The following is a 16,988-nucleotide window of genomic DNA, read 5'->3' as shown; positions in this document are numbered from 1 at the left end:
AAATAGATCTAGATTTTTGCAGGGAAGAGTGTCCTATTCAGGGTTTAGCAGTGTTAGCATTGAAGAAAAGGTATTTGTGAAGCTTCTGAATTTGTGATAAACTGGGCTTTGAGAGATGATTTTAAAAGCAGCTATCACTCAGTGTAAATTTAACATCTCTTATTAAAAGAGGAGGTGGACAGGTGGAGGTGTGCACTGTGACTGTACTGACAGATCCTGTGAAGCAGTGACACACCTTAATAAGCCTGTGACAAGTGGTGTTTTGTGATAGCTTTGGCAAAAGTGTTTTCTTTTGGCACAAGCTGAATTATTTTTGTGCAGTGCATGGTGTATCTTGGGCTTCTCTTCAGACCTCAGGTAATGTCATGCCTTCCTGGCTCTTGTAGCAGGAGTGTTTGTGTTGCAGTAAGAAACTGGAAGAGCAAATTCCTCTCTTGCAGGCAGTGAATGCCAGCTGGCAAATCACTCCCTTAGATGGCCACCTAGAGAAAAAAGAACCATCCCTTTGCAGCTTACACTTGTATTGCTGATTGAAGCAGCACACATCATGTGTTCCAAGCTGAAATCTCTTGGAGATAGTGTAACAGAGCAGGTGTGAGCCCCCTTCCTCACTGAGGATCCGTGGCAAGTCTCTCACAACAGTAAGCAGATTGCTGCTGTGGGCCACATCTAGGGATTTAGTTGCCCAAGGCAATTTTATCTTTTTATATAATTATATCTTTATATATTTATATTTTTATATTGTTATATAAATGTGTTAAAAAACACAGAAAAAAATCCCAGAACCACAAGCTGGGGGTCATATTTGAAATACTCTGCTTGTGCTGTTGCCTGTCCCTGAGGGACCCAGGGGCTGCCAGGCTCTGCTGGGGTCACCTGCAGCTTTTTGCACACCCTTCTGAAATACCAGGGGTGAGGGCACACATGGAAGCTTGAGAAAAGGGCCAACTTATTATAGTGGAAATGTTTGATTTTCTTAGTTGGTTATGGAACAGATGTCAGGCTTAATTTTAATAAAAATAATTATAATAATTTTAATAATAATAATAATTTACAATAATAATAATAAAGGCCAACTTATTATAGTGGAAATGTTTGATTTTCTTAGTTGGTTATGGAACAGATGTCAGGCTTAATTTTAATAATAATTACAAGATTAATAGTTGAGTAGGGTCTGTAGAACTAGATCTCCCTATAGACTGTAACTGTATTTGATGTAATCCATCCCCCCTCAGACCACCAGCCCTGATCTCAGGGCCTTTCCCTCCTCCATAGTAAAAAAAATATCTTAAAAGAAGTTGTGAAACAGGGGCAGCTGCTCAAAGAAATCTCTGAAAATGTACCCAGAAAATAATTCAGCTTTTGTTGTGCATGAAATATTGGTATCTTTCCATTAAAGCATGCTAACACATTTTTTTACAGTTTGGTGGGCCCAGTGGATGTGGGTTGTTATTTAAATTCAGGGTAAGAAATATTTCCTTGACCAGCAGCCTCCAGAGCAGAAAAGTCAGGAGATGTTGCTGACACTTGCCCCAGCTGAGGTGCACAGTCTTTCACAGTCCTGGCACCCTTACACTGTGGTTAAACTTCTGTATTGGCTGTAGTGTCTGCAGAATGTCACTAATTTCGCAGTGGTGAATGTAATATGGAACTGGAATGGCAACTGGAGTCTGTCCCAGGACTGGGATTGTACCTTAGGCAGCCTCCCCAGGTGCCCAAGTTTGGGCTGAAGCACTGCTTGTGTTTGAGCTCAGGTGCAGACCCTCTTGTTCAGTTTTTGTGTTTCAGCAGAGTAGGGTTTTGCTGGTCTCTGCCTCAGCAAAGAGCCTTTGATACATTTATGAATTACCTGCAAACTGAAAAACACCCAAGCAAAGCAAAACGAGAGTTCAAATGGGTACAAACCAGCTTGGTTTTGCTTTCTTGATTTGTGAATTTGACTTTTGAACAGCTTGGCTGAGTGTTAGCCTGTGATGAGTTCAGCAGCCTCAGCAAGGTTTTCTTAAGGTGTGTTATCAGCTCAGGTTTGTTTGCAAACACTTCCAACATCTGACAACTTGCATTTCTTTTTTTTTTCTTCTTTTTTTTTTTTTTTGTCTTTACAAACACTGACACCTAACTTGAGTGGGGAAGTCTGCCTGTGCTGGCAGGGTCATCCTTCCCAGAGAGCTGATGTTCCCTCAGACTCTTAAGATGTTTAATAAATACCCTGTTCTAAAACTTTAGCTGGGAGCTGTAATAGCAAATCCAAAGGATCAAAAGCTGTTTTGACCTCTCCTTTCCCGAGCTCCTTCTTGTCCCAGGAGCCTGGGCTCTTTAAACAAAGAAACCTTCCTGCCTCTTCCCCTCCAGCAGTTAGAAAGAGGAGTGGCATACTTTTTTCTTGAAGATACATATTAAAAGGATTTATAATTAGTCTGCAGCACTTCATTCTCATGATACATTCTCATGATACATACCAATGGCTCTTTCAGATTTTTTTCTCAGTGCTCGTGGTTTAGTTTGACTTATTTCACAGGTTTTTTTCCAAATATTTTTTTACATAATTATTTTTGATATAATTTTTCCAAACATAAGATCAAACTCCTGGTCTGCTTGCTGGCAATGAAAGTATTTTACAGTAGTTTATTAACACAATACTGACTTTTAAAAAACTATAAATATCACCAACATATATTGTTATAAGGATCAAAGATTAAGAGTTTAAATAATGTATAAAATCGTGTTTCTGGTTGTTATTAGATTATTTGCCTTTTGGTTTTTTAGCAACTGAAATCTATTAGATTAATTTAGAAATCTATTGGATTAATTTAGTGTTTGGCATGCACTTTTGGCTAGCTCTTGATAGCCCTGACATCTCATGACCTGTCCTTGCAAGGATATACTTGAAAATACTTAAATGTCAGTTATTCTTGCATTATTGTGGTAGATTTTTAAACTGGACCTGGAGAGCACAGCCCCTCCAGGGGCTCTGACCCTTGCAAGGAGTTGCCCACAGGCTGGGCTGCAGCTTTGGGTGAAGGTGGGAGCTGAGCTGCCTCCAATGCTTCACACAGAAATCCTGCTCTTGGGATCTGGAATAAACTTTTCCATGTCTCAGTGGTTTTCTGCCCTGAGAAAAGAGGGGGTTGTGCTGCTGTTTCCATACCTGTGTGTTTAATACTGTGGATGTTTGCCACACTGGGAGAAGGGAGGAAGAGCTGGATAGGAGAATGGCCATGAGCACAATTCCCAGAATCACAGAACTGTTCTGCTTGGAAAAGATTGTACTGAGACACTTTGTACTTCAGTTGTCCTGAAGGTTCCACCACAAACCTCCATCTCTAAAGTGCTTTGTGGTGAAGGCTCAGGATGATTTCTTCTCCCTTTCTGTCCCATTGCAATGCACTCCAAGGGCCAGCAGAAGAAACCTCAGTTTTCTTGGCATTTGTAAAGGTAAAATGCAGCACTGTGGGACCAGATTCTCAATGAGTGATGGGCACAGTGGACATCAGGACATGAGTATGGTGTTTTTCCATGTCCTCCTGCTAATGAATTAATTTATGCAAGCTGAAATGTTGTAGAAAACAGCATTACACCAGCATTATTCAGGGTACACTGGCAACGTTTTAGCTTCTGTGAAGTGCTTGTTTCATACACACAACCTGCCTGACAGTTTAACTTCATAGAATCATTGAATGGTTTGGGTTGGAAGGGACCTTAAAGCTCATCCAGTTCCAACCCCCTTCTTGGGCAGGGACACCTCCCACTAGATCAGGTTGCTCAAGACCTTGAATTTCACGAAATTACTCAAAACAGGGAAAGTGCTTGAGCAAGATACGCTCCCAAATTGCTCCTAGTCTTGAAAATGTCAAAACTTGGAACGAGTGCCAGGGTATGACTGAGGAGGAGCTGAGGCCTGGGAGCAAGGAGAGTGCCACCAAGGTGCCACCAGGCTCCCCAGAGCAGGCGTCTTGGTGCCTCTTGCAGCCTCCCCGTGCCGAGGGAGCGGGCCCCTGCTTGCAGAGTGGGAATTCAAGGTGGGAGCTTTGGCCAGGGCAGCGCCGCAGAGGCGTTTGCTGAGCAGGGAGGTGGCTCCGCTGCAGTTCCAGGCAGGCGCAGCCCTGGCAGTTCCCTGAGGGGGGGCCAAGTGAGTCAGAGCGGCTGCTCCAGCGGGAGGGAGAACGCAGCATCTGCTCAGACCTGCAGTGTCTGCTCACGCAGTGTCAGCTGCGGGGTTGGTGTCCCCAGCCTCCTCCCCCCCATGTGCCCGGGGCTCCCGCAGCCCCGCGTCTGTGTGCCCTCCCCGGGCGGGTAAAGCAGTTTCTGCCATGCGGAGCGATGCTGCCTTTCATTTGGAACGCAGGCGGTGTGTTTCTGCCTTCCTTTGTTCGGAAAACAACCTGTTTTCTATTTTTTTATTGTTTTCCCTGGGTTCCAGAAAAGCTTTTTACCGAGTGATGAAGAGCCAAGCAGGCGATGAACCGGCACCCACCCCCAGCGCTCTCCCCTGGCCCCAGGCAGGCGGCTCCGGGGGCGGGTTCTCCATTTGTTTTACCCGGGGATAGGGCGGGCCGGGCCGGGCCGGGCCGGGCCAGCACCACCGGACCGAGTGCGGCTGTGGAGAGGGCGTGGTCTGGGAAGAGGCGTGGGCTGTGGGGGGGGCGTGTCCCACGCGTGGTGTATGTCCTGCGGGGCGGGGCCTGGCTCGGCGCCTCTCCCTCTTCCTCCGCTCCCGCCGCGCTCTCCCTACCTGCGAGGATGTGATGTCACGGCTCATTAGCCTAATTATGCTGACCTCATAGCTGGCCCCAGCCAATGGGGCCGCCCCGCTCTCCCCACCTGCTAGGAGGAGAATTCCATCATTCCTGGGATTCCTTCCCGGGCCCCGTGCAGCGAGCGGCGCCGGGGCCAGCGGCGCCGGGGCTCCTCTGCTCCGCTCCGCTCCCGGCCCCGCCGCCCGCCCCGGCCCGGCCCCGGCAGCCAACGCGCAGCCCCCGGCCCGCCCCGGCCCGGCCCGGCCGCTGAGCCCGCCGGGCGCAGGAGCACACTGGTGAGTGAGGAGCGGGCCGAGCCGGGCCCGGCCTGAACCGCGGCGCCCGGTTGGAAAGTTCCAGGCGGGAGGAAGGGGACAGGTGCCCCGGGAGGGGTGAGGGGTGGCCCCGGGTGCCCGCAGCCTCCCGCCGGCGGAGCGGAGGAGCAGAGCCGGGGCCGGGGCGGGCGGGGAGCGGAGCGGCGGGACGGGGCAGCCCCGGCTCCTCCTTTCCGCGGGCCGGTCCCGGCAGCGGGCGGTGAAGCCTCCTCGGTGTCGCTGCGGGGAACCGGGGGAACCCAGCTCGGAGCCGACCGCGGGGCTCTTGGGCGGGAGGAGCCGCCGAGCTCTCTCCTGCTCCTTCCCGCACCTCCGGCGGAGCGGAGCGGGGACCGTGTGCGTGTCCCCGGGACCACCAGCGTTCGGTGCGGGGCCGGTACCGCCGAAGATGTGTTGAGGACAGATCCTGAGCGGAGCTCCCATTCGTAAAGTAGTTTGGGAGCAGCAGGAGCAGGCAGGGGTGCTGTGACTGCCATCTTAATTCACACCTTGGCTCGGAGAGAGAGTGTTTTTCTTGCAAAGAAAATCCCTGGGATTTCACCAGTAGCAGAGGCTCCTGTGGTGAAAATCTTCTAGAATAAGCCCGAAGGGCACTGTTAAAGCTTTTGACTCTGCCTCGAGTACGTTCTGTTTGTTCAGAATTTTTTAATTTAATCTTGAGCGGTGCAATTTCAGTCTGCTCAGTCAAGCTGGCTTTATGTTTCGCAGATGTAATCAGAAGTAATTAATTTTCCCAGTCAAGCTGACTGCACATGGCACCAGTGCACCCCTTTTCTGAAGGTGCAGTGAGTGGGGATTTAACAGCCCTTTCCACTGACATTTGAGAAACCATGAAGCCAGATCACTTCCCTTATACTCTGTTGGTGCTTCAGGATTATCAGGAACGAGAAGTAATGGACATTGATTTTAATTAAAACACAGAAGACCAACTGATCAAGACCCTCCAGGATTTCCCCTGCAGTGGGATTTTTCTGATTAGATTTTCTCTGACTTTAGAATAAGGAGTTTAAAAAGTGTTCCATATAGAGGAACAAACTGTAGGTTGTTAAAATGAGCAAAAATCTCTGCAGGCAGCCTTGTGTACAATCTGGCAGCAATCTGCCTCCCCTGCCTCACTGCAGCAGCTTTTTTAAGGTCTTTTCTCCAAACTTCTTGACCTTTGTTTTTTTCCCCATATTCTGAAATACCAGAATATTTCTGATGTAGAATGGGTTTTGCTTAAATCCCCCATATGTCTCTTCTCATTGATACACCAGTTATAACCTCAATGTTTGGAATCAGCTAGAAGAACTACTCTGTCACAAATAAAATACATGTCAGGCTGGTGTGTCTGTGCTGTACATTTTTTTTTTTTTTTTTGGATGCAAACCACTGTGCTGAATCACCAGCATCTCCCAACACAAGTTGTGGGGAATGGGGATAGGGTGCTCTGGTTTAGGGTGTTGTGTTGCTGCCCTTGGCTATCTCTGCTCAGTATCAGCACTGTGAGATAATGCTACCACATGGCTTTTACACCCCCCTGAAGAGTAGGAATTAGGCCAGTGCCTGAGTGATGAGCACCCAGAAGTGGTGCTGAAAGGGGTAGATCTGGCAGGAGAATATACAGCTGGTAGCTGTAATAGGATGGCAAATCACAGATACAGACCTTTGGGGCATGTTAACTGAAGCAGCACATTCGTGGTGTAAAGGGCAGAAGGTTCATACCTTCTTCAGAAGGTATGAAGAGTTGGTAACTAATACAACAGAGACACTGAGATGGTTCACTGGGTTCTTCTGAGATACATTTAAAAGTTTTCTTTTGTAAAAAGGGTGTTTTGGCTCAGTTCTTTTTTGTGTTGTTAGCCCTTCCATATGTTTGCTACAGGGCATAAAACGTTTAGGATGAACTGAGCAATCTTGTGGATACAAGACATGGTCACATTAGACTTTTCCACCTGTAATTCCTTATGTTTATTAACTTTTAATTCAAGTGCCATTGCTAATTCATTTTTATAATCTTACCTTCTTAAGGAGGATTTATGCAAGAAGACAACAAAAAGCAGAAGGTAAAAAGCTAAAGCTTTGCTTTAAGCTGGTAAACTTCTGTGTGATAAGTTATATTGTTAAATTTTTTCTCTTTAAAGATTTCCCCTTTCAAACCCGTTTTTCACATGCAAAATGAGCATGGTAAGAACCCCTTAAGTACTGAGCAAACTGTTTTGTTTTTTTTTTTTAAGAAAAAAAGTGCTGTTTTGATAATTCCTTTGGCCAAGTAGCCTGAACTCACTTTAAAGACTGAGCTGCAAATGCAGAAGTTTGATTAATCCCAATTTCAGATGAGCACTGCAGTTATCACTTCTCATGGTGTCTCAGCACAGGATTTCTGTATCCACAAGTAGCTCTGGTCTAGTTGCAGTTGAGGGAATTGAAATGTGTTGTGGCTTTTGAGGACACATAGTGAATCCAATGTGCCTATCATTATTCCCTTTCACAGTGCAAATATGCTTTTACTCTCTCCTATCTTAAAAAATAAAAGATGTTGACCTGGTCTGCATCAAACTGTTGCTTTATCTTCCTTTCCCCTGTGGACATATTGATTGTGCTGATAAGTTGTGTCTGGATTTCCTCTTTAGTTTCCTTTCTTCCACTGAAATCAAGGGCAGTCTCTTTCCAGGCCCTTCTGGTCATGAATGTGACCTATTTGACCATCCTTTTCAATTTATTTTGTTTTCCTAGACTTGTATTTATCTACCCTTACTTCACTTTAGTCCTCACTCTTGATTTTTCCTCTAGTGTCCAGTCATTCTTGTCTCATGTTTTTGGTGTTATACTGGGCTTTGTTTATTAATCCACCTCTCCCTCTGACAGTTTCCCCAGACACATGGATACAAATCCCAGAGTTTTCTTTACAAAGAGTTCAGTCTTTCTCTCTCCTTGGCATCTTGTAGATGTCTTTCTCTAGTTTGCACTCAGCAAGTTTGAAGCCCTTTTCCTCCTGTGCTTTCAGATGTTTCTCATTAATGTGCTTGCAGTGGCTGTGCTGCTGTTCTGTGTGTCACTCAGACCTGTAATCCAAGTAGCCTGATGACTGTGACTTCTCTTTTAGATCTTCATCTCCAAACCATGTCTAAATTCTGCTTTTCTTCTACAGCATGTCTTTTGTACAGGCCTTTTGTTCTCATCACCCAACTTTTTCCTTGTTCCTGTCATCCAGCTTGTTGCAGTTACTGGTTAAGATCTGCTCTAGATGAACACCATCACATCTTCCTTATGGATTTTACTGCTGCAGACATTATCTGTTGTGTTTCTCTCTCCTTTCTGCCCCCTTAACAGAAAATACAAAGTTCTTCTCTTCATTTAAAATCTTTCCTGACCTACCCCACTGTGAGTAATAACTTTGGTGGGGCTGAATAAATGTCTCATTGTTCTGTCTGCACTTGGTCTCTGCTGCCAGTTTCCCTACTGCCTGTTTACTTAGGTGTCAAACAAGCAACTTTAGGGTTTTTGCCTATATGCTTTCCCTGGTAGCTAGGAAGATGCTCTATAAATCCATGAAATAGCTGAACCATTCATTTTCCAAAATTTTAATTTCTCTGTAGTCTTAAAAAAATGTTAACAGGCTGAGCTGAGAATATTCCATGCATGGTTGGAAACTGCAACAGCTTGAAAGGAGAGGGGTAAATATTGTGCTGTTTGTTACACTACTGGGGCTTGTGTTCATCAAGTGTTGCATAAAAAACTTCATAGTGGATCAGTATTAAGGAACTTGTGGACATTGTATCTTTATGATTTTACATTTTGTGTCTTTGCTGTTTTGCAAAATGCTTCTTTGCTGCCATGTAAGTGAAAGGATTGAGGAGGGAGATGTTGAGTGGCAGCAGTAAGGGATGGGTAAAAGTTAACTTAAAAGTTAGCTGGCTGGTTCCTTTAATTTAGTGACAGAAGTCTACTTTGTATTGTCTGAAAAACAATCTGAAAATTATCCTTGAAGATACTGCAGTGTTGCACTGGAAAGCTGCCTGGCAGAAAAGGATGAGGGGGTGTTGCTCAGTAGCAGCTGAATATGAGCCAGTGTGTGCCTAGGTCTGGCTTGTACCAGCACTGGTGTGGCTACCAGGACCAGGGCAGGGAACTTCCCTCTGTGCTGGGCTCTGCTGAGGCTGCACCTCGAATCCTGGGGTCAGTTTTGGTCCCCTCCTGACAAGAAGGATGCTGAGGAGCTGGGGAAGGGTCTGGAGCACAAGTCTGCCCAGAAATGGTTGAGGGGTCTGGGGGTGTTCAGCTTGGAGCAAAAGGGGCTGAGGGAAGACCTCCCCACTCTCTACAGCTGCCTGAAGGGAGGTTGGGGCAAGGGGGTGTCAGGAACAAGCAACAGGGACAAGAGGAAATGTCCTTAAGTTGTCCAGGAAAAGTGTGGATTGGGTATTAGAAGAAACTTCTTCACACAAAGGGTTATTAAACACAAAGGCTGCCCAGGGAGGTGGCTGAACCAACATCCCTGGAGGTGTTTAAAAGCCCTGTAGATGTGGTGCTGAGGGACATGGTTTAGTGGGGGACTCAGCAGAGTTAGGTTAATGGTTGGACTTGATGATCTTCAAGGTCTTTTCCCTCCAGAACACCTCAGTGGTTCTATGTTTTAAAAACTGCAGCAGAGATGGTATTGCACTCTGGAATTTTTAGATGTCTGTATCAGCAGCATCCCTTCAGGGAAGCTTTGGAATGGACACAACATTCTTCACAAGAACTTTGCTGTTTGGGAAACAGCTCTCTCATGGTATGAACCTTAATAATATGCAGAGCTGCAAAACTATATCAAGGCCAGTTTTAGGGCAGTTGGTTCTGAAGTGTCTAATTTCCTGAATGGAATTAAGACTTGGTTCTTGTTTTCTTCTCTCAACATGGACTTCTGTCACCAGCTACTTCTCTTACTTGGGAAAGGGGATGGGATTGGGCATCTGTTGGGCATCTGTTGCTCTCATTATTTGAAAATTAATGAAAAACTTAAAGAAAAGAAACAACAATTTGTTTTCAATAAAAGACATCTTAATATCCTTTGCATTGTTCTTTATCAAGAGGGTTTTTCTAAAGAGTTGACCAGAAAGCTCTATATGACTGTCTCCAAAATTCAGGACAAATCTGGTTAGCACAAAATCATGAGCTGTCTATCAGTTTGGTGTAGCTGTATCACCAGGCATTTTAAAGACTTTTCTCTGATTGTTTCCTCTTAGAGGAATTTGTGTGAGAGGATCAGTAATCAATATTCTGGAGAGAAATAAAGGAGTTTTTGCTATTTTAAACTCCCAAGAAAACAGGAAAGAAGTGAAGCATCAGGGTCAAGTGCAATGATGCTGGAGGGTTCTGTAGTGAACACTCGTCCAAGTCTTTGCTTTCATTTGGAAAAGAGTGTGGCCAAATATCATGTTAAGAAATATTGAATGAAAAGAAAAACCAGATCTTGGATTGCTATTTTACTAAGTCTAAAACCTCTTGCCCACATCTTTAAACGAAAGAGTTAATTGATTTTGTAAGTTTAGGTAAAATCCTGTTCTTGAGCTAAAGCTGATTCTGAGAGGGAGGGAGAATGCATGTTTTATCCTCAAGCACTACACTGAGGTATTTCAAGTATGTCTCTTCTTGCACAGCTCTATGGAAACATGACTGGATTTAATTCTTTATTGACAATACTTTTTTTTTTTTTAAATTACTTTAAAGATCCTATCTCTTAAGCTGAACATCTCTGATTAATTTTAAAGCATTTGACATTATTTAGGAAGAGAGAGGGAGGATGGTAAAGTTTATTATTTGTATCACAAAGTCAAGGAAGTTGCTTCCTAAATATAAGGTTGTTGTTAAGTGTGTATTGGTGTGATTTGTGTGTTTGAGAGTTCTGTAGTTGCCACAGTCTTTTTTTTTTGTTTTGTTAGAATGGCATGCAGAGCAAATAAAAATCCAATGGAACTGTTAGTTTGTTAGCAGTCCTAGGTTTTTTTTTCTTTCTCAATTTGTTCTCTTAATAATTTTGTCTGTTTTCTTGCCTTCTTATTTAAAAGACCATATAATTGTTGGCTTTCTACCAAAAGTATCCTTTCCTTTCTGTATCTTTTGGAATTTCATACTGGAACTTTGTTTTAAGTTTTGAAGCCCTTCATGTGAAACTTGGAGAGGTCTATGTAAGGTATAATGCAATTTTTTAGTACTTTTTTTTTTTTTTTTTTTTTAAATGGGAGAGTCTGATGCTTAGTATAGTGCTGAAATGTGTATGGTCATCAGCTTCATTCAAGTCTGGCAGAATTTGGTCTTGGATCCTCTTGGATGGGCAGTTGGTGGGAAAGCTAATGCCAGTGTTTGTTGTTTCCATCTCTGACTTGGTTTTAAGAAATCCTGGGCTGGTATAACATGAAAAGAGCAGCAGAAAACTGAATTTAATTTCTGATTGTCTTTGCTGTCGTGCTCTTGGTGTTTGTTACTACTTCCTTCTGCAAAGACCTGCTGTGTCTACACTATCAACAAGTGGGTTGCCACCTGGTGTGCTGTGGGGAAGGCTCTGTGACTTCATGCTTTGAAACTTGGACTCTGTTTTTCAGGATCCAGAGAGGGATGGAGACTCCACTGGATGTTTTGTCAAGAGCAGCATCTCTGGTACATGCTGATGATGAGAAACGTAAGTCTGAAACTCCTCTGCTTGGTTGAATCCAGATGCTTTATGTTTGCACTGTGTATCAGCCTAAGATGCTGGGTTTATCCCTCTTGGCATTTTATTGAATTTAAGACGTGCAGAAAAATGTCTTCAGAAGCCTTTAAAAGGTCATCTTGCTGAGGTGCAAAACCACCAGGTTGCATTTAAAGTGTTCAGTGTGCAAGAGAAGCTCATTCCTGTCATTTTGCAAATGTACTTAATCCATGCCTCCTCTCTTCTCCCAATTGCACTACATTGTTAGGAGGCAAAAAGTGTTAAGGGAACAGTTAAAAACTGACTTGAGACCTCATACTCCTTAATGCTATCAGTTAGACCTGTTCTTATTTAAGAACACATAACTGCCTGGGCATGACTGGGCTGCAAGGATCCCTTTTTTGTCTAATGAGCCCTTCATTTCCTTCCCCTGCTACTAAAAGGTGAGTACAGCATGTTACTGTCAGTGATGTGGGCTGCAGAGACAGAGGCTCATGTTGCCAATAATTTGGGTCATGTTTTTGCTTTCAGCAAAGTGTTGAAGATGGCTTAACTAAAGTTGGAATAATATTTTCAGTTCTGCCAAAGTGCTGGGCTTTGTAGAGCAGATTGTTTTCCTGCACACTTAGCAGTTGATGTCTGTGTCAGGTTTTTGCTGAGTAGTGGAAGCACTCAAGGTGCATCTTGGGTATCAACATGAATAGATGCTAACTAGAAAAATTGTATTTTGGATTTCATACTGCTTTTGTGTCTAGCTTCTGTGCATAAAAACACCTTTTTGGATGAATTCAGCTTTTCTTTGGTTGGTTTTTGTTCCTTTATGTATTTTTTTGAAAAATAGTTGCTTTATTTTATTATAAAAAAATAGATGAGTAAGGGTTGTTTTACTATTGTTGCTAATCAACTTGCTAAAGTAACTGCAAAACAAACAGTTTATTTGGACAAAAAATTTCAAAATTTTTGTTTATGTTCAAATAGTCAAGATATGAGTAGGCTGCTCCTTTGGAAGGTTGTAAAATGAAGGTTTCATAGTCTGATAAGCTCTTTGGTGTTGCTGGCTCTTAGCTTTGTAATTAATATTGGTTTTGTTCTTTCATGTTCACCTTGCTGATGGAGAAGTACCAAGTTTTTACAGATCCCACTGCAGTAGGATGATTGGGTTGGCTGCTCCAGTTATTGATGATTACTGGTAAAATGAACAGCAGTGCAAATCCTTGAGGAAATAATTTCAACCCTGGTTTTGTCCTGGGGCATTTATCTTGAAAATTTAACAGATTTGTAGAGAAGGCAAAAGCCTAACCTCTTTCCTTTTGTCTACTCTGTATCTATATCTATATCTATATCTATATCTATATCTATATCTATATCTATATCTATATCTATATCTATATCTATATCTATATCTATATCTATATCTATATCTATATCTATATATCTATATCTATATATCTATATATCTATATCTATATATCTATATATCTATATCTATATATCTATATATCTATATCATCTATATCTATATCTATATCTGTGTCTATATCTATGTCTATATGTCTATATCTATGTCTATATCTATTTATATTTATATTTATGTTTATATTTATGTTTATATTTATGTTTATATCTATATCTATATCTATATCTATATCTATATCTATATCTATATCTATATCTATATCTATATCTATATCTATATCTATTTATATTTATGTTTATATCTATATCTATATCTATATCTATATCTATATCTATATCTATTTATATTTATATTTATGTTTATATTTATATTTATATTTACATACTTTTTTTTTTTTTTTTAATATGTATTCCAAATCTTCTTAAGCTTAAATGCATTCTTTTTGCTTAACTAGTGCCCAAGACTCCAGTTTGATTTTGATTTCCCCAGGATAGGAATGCAGGGCTGGATGTAGAGAATGCAGAGGAAGTCTGATTCAGTGCTAGTTGCATGTGAGGAAGCTGAGATGTGTCTGGTTCTAATTTACATTCCTGCAGTCTTACCACTTAGACTTAATTAGATTTATGCCACACTGCAGCTTCTAACTTGCACTGTCTCTGGGCTTGTCCTCTTGTATGTATCTCACACCAAGAATGCTGTAGGATGAAAAGATGCTAAAAGGAAGGGAGAAGTAGTCTGGACCAGTCCCTGGAATGGCTCATTCTGGCACAACTTGTGTGGAAACCATCAGCCAGAGTCTGCTGGTGCTGCAGGGTGGATGCTGACAGCTTGGAGTTAGTCTCTTAACCTTGAATGTAGCAATCACCCTTACCTTGCCTCTGAAGTGCCTGCCCTGCTGCTCCCAGAGCTTTTACAAGCTCCTGCCTGGAATTCTGTATCCCCTGTTTGCTTTGTCAAATCTACACAGAGTTTCTGAGACCCCAGGCATGATCAGGAGTGCAATATTTTTTTTTTTTTTCTTTAAATCAGATCACTTTCAGGTTCTCACTAGCTGAACAAACAACTGGATTTATTTCAGTGATATTTCTTAGATTTAGGTAGCTCATACAGATAATTTTCTTGTTGATTCACTGGAAAAAATGCCAACAGGTTCTTTCTGACACTTCTAATCTTATCATGAGGTTTCCTGCTTCCAAAGTTTTGATTAAGGATTTCAGATTAGTTTAGTTTCTGAAACGTTTCCCTCTTTTATTTTTGGGCTAGAATAGAAATTTATCCAAGAGAATTCCTATTGCCCTTTGTGCATTTTCATGGTGGAAATGCAATCCTGTTTTGAATGGAGAGCAAAGGAAATGAAGCTATGTGCTACAATGCTACCAAGTACCTAGTGGTTAGAATCATAGAATCATAGAATCCTAGGGGTTGGAAGGGACCTGGAAAGATCATCTAGTCCAACCCCCCCTGCCAGAGCAGGGCCCCCTAGAGTACATCCCCTAGGAACGTGTCCAGGTGGGTTTTGAATGTCTCCAGTGAAGGAGACTCCACAACCCCCCTGGGCAGCCTGTTCCAGGGCTCTGTCACCCTTACAGTAAAAAAATTTTTTCTGATATTCAACTTGAACCTCCTATGCTCCAATTTACACCCATTACCCCTTGTCCTATCACTGGTCACCACTGAGAAAAGCCTAACTCCATCTCCCTGACACTCACCCCTTACATATTTGAAAACATTGATGAGGTCACCCCTCAGTCTCCTTTTCTCCAAACTAAAGAGACCCAGCTCCCTCAGCCTTTCCTCATAAGGGAGATGTTCCACTCCCTTAATCATCTCAGTAGCTCTGCGCTGGACTCTTTCAAGCACTTCCCTGTCCTTCTTGAACTGAGGGGCCCAGAACTGGACACAATACTCCAGGTGTGGCCTCACCAATGCAGAATAGAGGGGGAGGAGAACCTCTCTTGACCTACTAACCACCCCCTTTCTAATGCACCCCAGGATGCCATTGGCCTTCTTGGCCACAAGGGCACATTGCTGGCTCATGGGCATCTTCTTGTCTACCAGGACCCCCAGGTCTCTTTCACCTACACTGCTCTCCAGCAGCTCAGCCCCCAACCTATACTGGGACATCTGTTTGTTAAGATGATTCAGCTCAGATATTCTTACCTCAGCTTTATGCCATGTAAGAATTGACAGCTTCTCATTTGCCACTTTATAAAGATCATTTGAAGTGATTAAGATACCCATTTTAACTATATTGTCCCCAAATTATTCTCTTTCTAAGTAGTTTGCTGTTGCAAGTTTTATAAGAAAAATGAAGGTAGTCTTAACACTTCTTTTGCTATCTGTTGTGAGAAATACATATTATATATATATATATATATATGCATATAAAATATTTTTGAAGTTAGACTGGGAATGCTCCTACACAAGTTATAAAGCAAGCTGAAGTTGTTAGTGGTCTCTTACTTGTACATATCTAAAATTTTCACTACTTCTTCTCTTGAAAGTGTTTGTAGTGTTTGTACACAAACCCTTGATACTCTTATAAACACCTTAAATTCCAAACCCTGACACCCTGATGTGCTTTAATCCTTTCTCAGCATCAGCTTCAAATTTATTTCTAGAAATCAGCAGCCCTCAAGTGTGTTCACTGAAACCAGGCAGTGCAACTACAGGTTCTTTTTAAAAAACAAGGTTTGTTTCCTGAAGCTGGTAGGTATTTAATTTTCTCCTTGTTCATCTGGATGTACACAGATGAGGAGTGTTAATGGTATTTGTGAATTTAATCCCTTCTAAGATGAAGGATCCTCTTACCTCTGTGGGCATTCACTGCAGTGCCAGGTGATGTGCAAGTGTCTCAGTGTAAATGCAAATCACACTGCTGAAAACAAATGTCTTTTCACAGAACTTAAAGAAATGAATGAGATGTTCCACTACCCAGATTTCCCAAAATGCTTATTATTTTCCTAAACAACTATTGCTGTCAGTTGTTTGGTTTCTTTGGGTTTTGTTCAGCTGCAGCTATGTGGGTAAGGTTGACCATCAGTGTTTTCTTCACACCAGGTGTTGCTTTCCAGTGCACCTTGGTTTTATTTTCTGAGCTATACAATATTTGAACAGCTCCCAGTTTAAATCATTCTGCACTTCTTATTGAAGAAAATTTATGAAACACATTTGGTTAACTGCCATGTTGTGCAAGTGGTTAATTATGGAAAAGAAACGATTACTGTATTTTTTTTATTTGTAACTATTACCACTGCCAGGTAAGCAATTATTTAAGCTTATGGCACAGTGGATCTGTACTTCAGGCAAAGCAAACCAAAAAAAGCTGAACAAAAGTTGACAGACACTCTGTGAGAGGTGATAACAGGTCAAGGTATTTCCTAATGGAGTTTAGTGCTTACTGACTGTCCCAACTTAGCCACTCATTTGAAGCCTTGTCCCTGATTGCTTACCCTGGAGATAACCTGCAGCTATTTTTTCTGTACCTGGTATCTCTAGGGCTTTGCTGTTTTTTTTCAGTGCTTCAGAGTGAGCTTTATGTGAAGGGAACATCTGTAAGACCCCCAGATGTGTGCTGTCTTTTTAATGGCACCGTGGCTGGAAATCTTATTGTCTGGGGGTTGCACTTGCAAAAAAAATCAAGTTTGCAGTGAGATGCTTGGCATGACTCATTACTTTTCTGTTCCTTTTCTTTCCTTAAACTTTTCTTACTGGTTTGTACTGATTTCTCATAAATTTAGGATTTAATTTGACTGTTTTTAGAAGACAAACAATAGAAGCTGGGAGTGTTTCAGTAAAAATTACTCAAGGTACAGTTTTTCTTCACGTAATTATATTCAGCAGCACGTGTT

At 42.4% G+C, this 16,988-nt stretch overlaps 1 protein-coding gene across 1 annotated transcript in view; it reads left to right on the top strand.

The window, feature by feature from the left end:
* Positions 1-11,630: 11,630 nt before the first annotated feature.
* The window catches only part of VGLL4 (vestigial like family member 4), an 85,290-nt gene continuing 79,932 nt past the window's right edge, over positions 11,631-16,988 (top strand). Inside the window, exon 1 of the mRNA XM_071755418.1 lies at positions 11,631-11,711. Coding sequence (XP_071611519.1) covers positions 11,648-11,711 — 64 coding nt within the window. The 5' untranslated portion in view covers positions 11,631-11,647. The remainder of the gene's footprint in view (positions 11,712-16,988) is intronic.

This window comes from Heliangelus exortis, chromosome 12, assembly GCF_036169615.1.
Source record: "Heliangelus exortis chromosome 12, bHelExo1.hap1, whole genome shotgun sequence".
NCBI lineage: Eukaryota > Metazoa > Chordata > Aves > Apodiformes > Trochilidae > Heliangelus > Heliangelus exortis.
This window is presented reverse-complemented; position numbering and strand designations above follow the sequence as displayed.